The following is a 4,591-nucleotide window of genomic DNA, read 5'->3' on the forward strand; positions in this document are numbered from 1 at the left end:
CCCTCCCCCCTCGCCCCTTCCACCACAGTAGACTTACCAGCCAGACACCACTGTCCATGCTGCTGGGCCGCATATCAGAATCAGCTCAGTATTGGATGATGTGGCTCATTTAAAAACAGCCATTGGTATCGGCCCAGAAATTCTCTTATCAATGCACCCCTAGTTGAAATATATGGGTATACAGTGTAACAATCATTTTGTATGTACCCTTGAAAATATTTGTACTTCACATTTGCTTTCTAGGGCAGTATCATTACTGAAGAACTCCAAAGATAAAGAGAAGTGGAACATAGCAATACGAAATTATGGTAGATCACTGTGGTAAGTAGTTGCCACTTTTTAACTTAATTTATTATTATAATGCCTAGGAGTCAGCATGGACCAGAACCCCATTCTGCTAGACACTGTAAAAATTGGGAGGGAATCGGTGACTGCTTCAGAAAGCTTGATTGACATAGTAGCTATTAGAAATTTTGATAATCCAAGAGTAAGGCCTTGTATTTGTGCTAAAAAATATTAGATCTACAAAACAAGATTTACAACACTGGTTTACTACATCCTTTGTTTAGTGGTAGAGTAGTCATCTTTAATCTATTGTGAGCATAAAATGTAGTATTTTAGTAAGTTGTTTATTTTTATATGCATCTTCATTAAATCACTTCTGTTGTTCTGAGCTAGGGCTGTACCCAAAATAATGAAAAGTAGTTAGCTGTAGCATAACATTGTCTGTTCTCCTGTAGCTGTTTAAAGCTGTTCTCCTAAAGCTGTCTCTCTCATTTTGTTTTTTTTCTACCTGCTGTTTGACTTGAAATATTCCCTTTCTTTTTCCCCATGCAATCCAGTTTGAGTGCAAGCAGCTATTTGTTGCAGGCTGTCACTATCTTTAACAAAAATTTCAGTGCGAGGGGGGTGGACATTGTTATGAACTTCTAAAGGTTCCCCATACTGGATGCTGAATTGTAGCAATCTGAAATGAAATTCTCCTAAGAAATCTCAGCAGACAGTTTATCCTGTATTCAGAGTTTCTCTGATAGCGTTGGTTGACAAAAACTTTTCTGGGGAGACAATCTGGCAAGACTTTTATGGTGTCTGCCTCATTCTTGATAACCATCCATGTTTTTCAGAACTTCATCTCAGGGAACGTAGAAAAAATCCTAATTACTAGAGGACAGTTGCAAAGCATGCCTTCCTTTTTAGTGTAGCTTCAGCTGTATTGTGCAAGGCATATGAGGTTACCTCTTCTTGGGAAGAAGTACCTATCTCCAGGCTCAATCTGAGGATTAGAACCAGTGGGATCATTTCATGGGCTTGCCTTTCTGTAATTCTTAATGACTCTTTAATTTTCAGAGATGGTCTTAAAAATTGAGATAGCAGGTATCACAACAGCAGAGTTGTTGCATACGTTGAGACAAAATGACTCTAACACTTGTATCTATACAGCAGTTAACTGTTAGTTAGTTTGTTAGGTGTTGGGTTATTTTATTATTCAGTCTAGCGTCTCTTCTGTAGTTACAGTCTTGCATGGAAATTTTGCCAGAGATGTGGGTTTTCTGGAAAAATTTCCAATGCCCCAAATGGAGCATGATCTGATTTAGCAGATCTGGTTTCTGTTTATTTGACTTATATTTGGTAAACAAAGCTAAAAAAGTACCCCCATGTTAATTTTATGTCCCAATAGCCACAAGTATTTGAAGTGAATTATTTGATTTGGAAAAAAATGAAATACAACACACTTAATGTAGTTTAAATGTTATATTCAAACAAATTCAAAGCTTTAGGTGGAAAGCAATTATTTTTATTCAAATACTTATAAAATGTAAAAACAGTACACAATAGCATGTACTTCCCTTATATTGTTTGTTTAAATTTAAGAGAAAAAATGAAGACATTGAAAACTGTTGACACACTCATTTTAGCACGCCCAGAGAACAGTGCATGATATGCCGTGTTTTGGTTTTGATTTGACCTGCACAGACAGTTAGGTGAATTCATAACTTGATTTTTTGGTTTATAATGTGAAAATATTTGCCCTCCTGTTTACAAACCAATAAAACATATGTACTCTCTTACACACTTCCTAGGGATAATAACCAGAAAAATATTAATTACAACTTTGAAACTGCCAAGCTTGCCTAATATTGTATTGGCATCCATTCATTGTTACTAATGAATTTTATGAAACAATGAATTTTTTAGAAATGGAAAATTTCCCCCCAGAAGAAATAAAGCACTGGAAAATTTTCTGTTTGGAAAAATTTTTTGCCCCACATCTCTGAATCTTGCTGTGATTTTTTTTTTTTCCCCCTCCTACATCAATAATTAGGCAATATTTTTGTATGTTTTGCTAATCTATGGATACTACCTGTTCTTAATATAAGTATGCTCATGTTTTTCAAATATTGCATTTTATCTTGTGAGCAGTCATCTCAAACATTTGACCTGCATGTTAATATTTCTGAGCCGGTAGCAGCAACTTAAAGCTGTTGTGCAAGTGAAATGGGGTTGTGAATATCTGTATTACCAAACTGGTACTGCATCCATGGAAAGATCTTGACAGAATAAAGAAGTATCAGTATTTCTTTTAAACAAAAAACTGATTGCTGCAAACTTGGTCACTTTCCATTAGTATTGTCGAGCTCCTAAAAGGCGGTAATTAACAAATATAAAGTTATGACTTGTACATTTATCATATGCCACTTATGTTGCTTTATAAATTTAATCTGCCTAAAATTGATACTGAAAACTTTTTTTTTTTTTTTTGGTGGGTCACATCTAAATGTGTGTGTTTTGTTTTCTAGTGGCATAGGTCAATACGATAAGGCCATCCAGGCTTATATGTCAACTTGTCTCAGCGAACTTGATGACCTTGTAGGAATAGCATTAGCTTACTTCAAAAAGGGGCTTCTACAGGAAAGTATTAAAGGTAGGTGTCTATTTATTTAAATCAGGAAGATTTTAAAGAGTTTCAGTATCAACTGAATTCATAAACTTTAAATAATCCTAAATTATCAGAGAGGATTTCTTAAATACACAGTGGACTTTTTTTTTCCATAGACATTCCATTATCAGTTTGTGTGCGGTTTTTGTTGTTGTTGTTGTTGTTGTTCTTTACTTTTATTACATTTTTAAAACGTTTTAGTAGTTGCAAAGTTTAAACTTACAAGATGTGGGGGGGAAACAGATTTACACTTGTTTGTGCAGTTTCAACAGTGTCCCTTTGTCCAACCAATGCACTAAGGCAGAACGTTACTATGGAAAAATGTTACCGTGGAACCAGAGACTGTATATGTGCATAGTATTATCCTTGTCATTTCAGAGAACTCTTACATTTTATTGCTGCTTTTCTAATTCTGAAACTTAATTCTGAATTTAATGTTACCAGCCTATGAAAAAGCCTTGTCCATTGCTGAATCTGAACATGACAAAGCTGATATCTTAACAGCACTTGCAATAATAGAATACAAACAGAATAACGTGGATGCTGCAAAGACGCTGCTGTTTAAGTGGTATGTGGTGGTATAAACATATATGTGCACTTGACAGAATTTAAATTCTTTCCAAAAGCTTTAAATCTTGCAAGCTTGTATCTGTAAGGAGGTATAGGGACAGAAGGGCTGCTAAAGGATTAATCTAAAAACAACTGGTTAGTCAAGTTGATGGCACATGCCTATGTACTCTGCAATTATGAAGACTGAGGTTGTATGCATTTGTCTCTAAATGTGTGTTTTGCTTGAACTACAAATATGTTATTCACATTTGATTTGATTTCATATTGTTGTTACATTCCTTTCAAAAAACTTCTCTTCTAAATTTCTTCAAAAATACAGAACACGTCTATGTAGGGTTTTTAACCTTTACAAGTGCCAGAATATTATCCAGCTACAAGAAACCTAGCCAATTAAACTTAATTTTGTTTCTCTGTAATCAAAAATCCTTTGAAAAAGTGTTCAACATTTTGGCACAGTGTTGTGGTAACGTAGATTTCATGTGTAGGTTTAACAGTTCTATTTCACTTCCATACTTTTTTTTTTTTAAGTAGCCAGGTGTTTTGTTGGGTTTTTTTTTTTTTTTTAAGTAGCCAGGTGTTTTGTTGGGTTTTTTTTTTTTTTTAGTATTTCAGACAGGATTGCTTGCCTTATCTGTTACTGGTCTTTTGACAACTAGTAGGCAGAAATAAGAGTCCAAATATTTTTGTTCTGTCAGAGTAGTCTGACAGAAATTTGGCCATATTGGCAAACTCTGCCTTGCGAGCAAACCTATTGAATTACTGAAATAATTGAGGTCACAGATTAATACACTTTTAATCTTGAGTAATCCTGAAGAATGATTAACAGGATGTGGGAAAATGTTGCTGGTTAGTCATGGCAGTGTTCTTTCTATTTTTATCATGAACCTTAACAAAAAGAACTTCCTACATAATATTTGTCACTTGTATTAAAGAAAACCTATCTGACATTAGTACCAGAAAAAACAGACAAGTCTATGGCAGAACACTTTAACTTCCCAGGACATCCCATCACTGACCTCAGAGTGGCTGTTTTTAGATCACAAAACTTTAAAAATGAACTAGAATGGAAAATGCAGAACAGAA

General features: G+C 34.7%; 1 protein-coding gene across 1 annotated transcript in view; it reads left to right on the forward strand.

Annotated features, from left to right (window-relative positions):
• Positions 1-4,591, forward strand: part of TTC37 (tetratricopeptide repeat domain 37) — a 92,511-nt gene that overhangs the window by 60,042 nt on the left and 27,878 nt on the right. The window contains exons 28-30 of the mRNA XM_019516877.1: positions 244-321; positions 2,799-2,923; positions 3,383-3,506. Of these exons, the coding sequence (XP_019372422.1) occupies positions 244-321; positions 2,799-2,923; positions 3,383-3,506 (327 nt within the window). The remainder of the gene's footprint in view (positions 1-243; positions 322-2,798; positions 2,924-3,382; positions 3,507-4,591) is intronic.

Source organism: Gavialis gangeticus, unplaced genomic scaffold (genome assembly GCF_001723915.1).
Source record: "Gavialis gangeticus isolate Ggan-Ray unplaced genomic scaffold, GavGan_comp1, whole genome shotgun sequence".
Taxonomy (NCBI): Eukaryota; Metazoa; Chordata; order Crocodylia; family Gavialidae; genus Gavialis; species Gavialis gangeticus.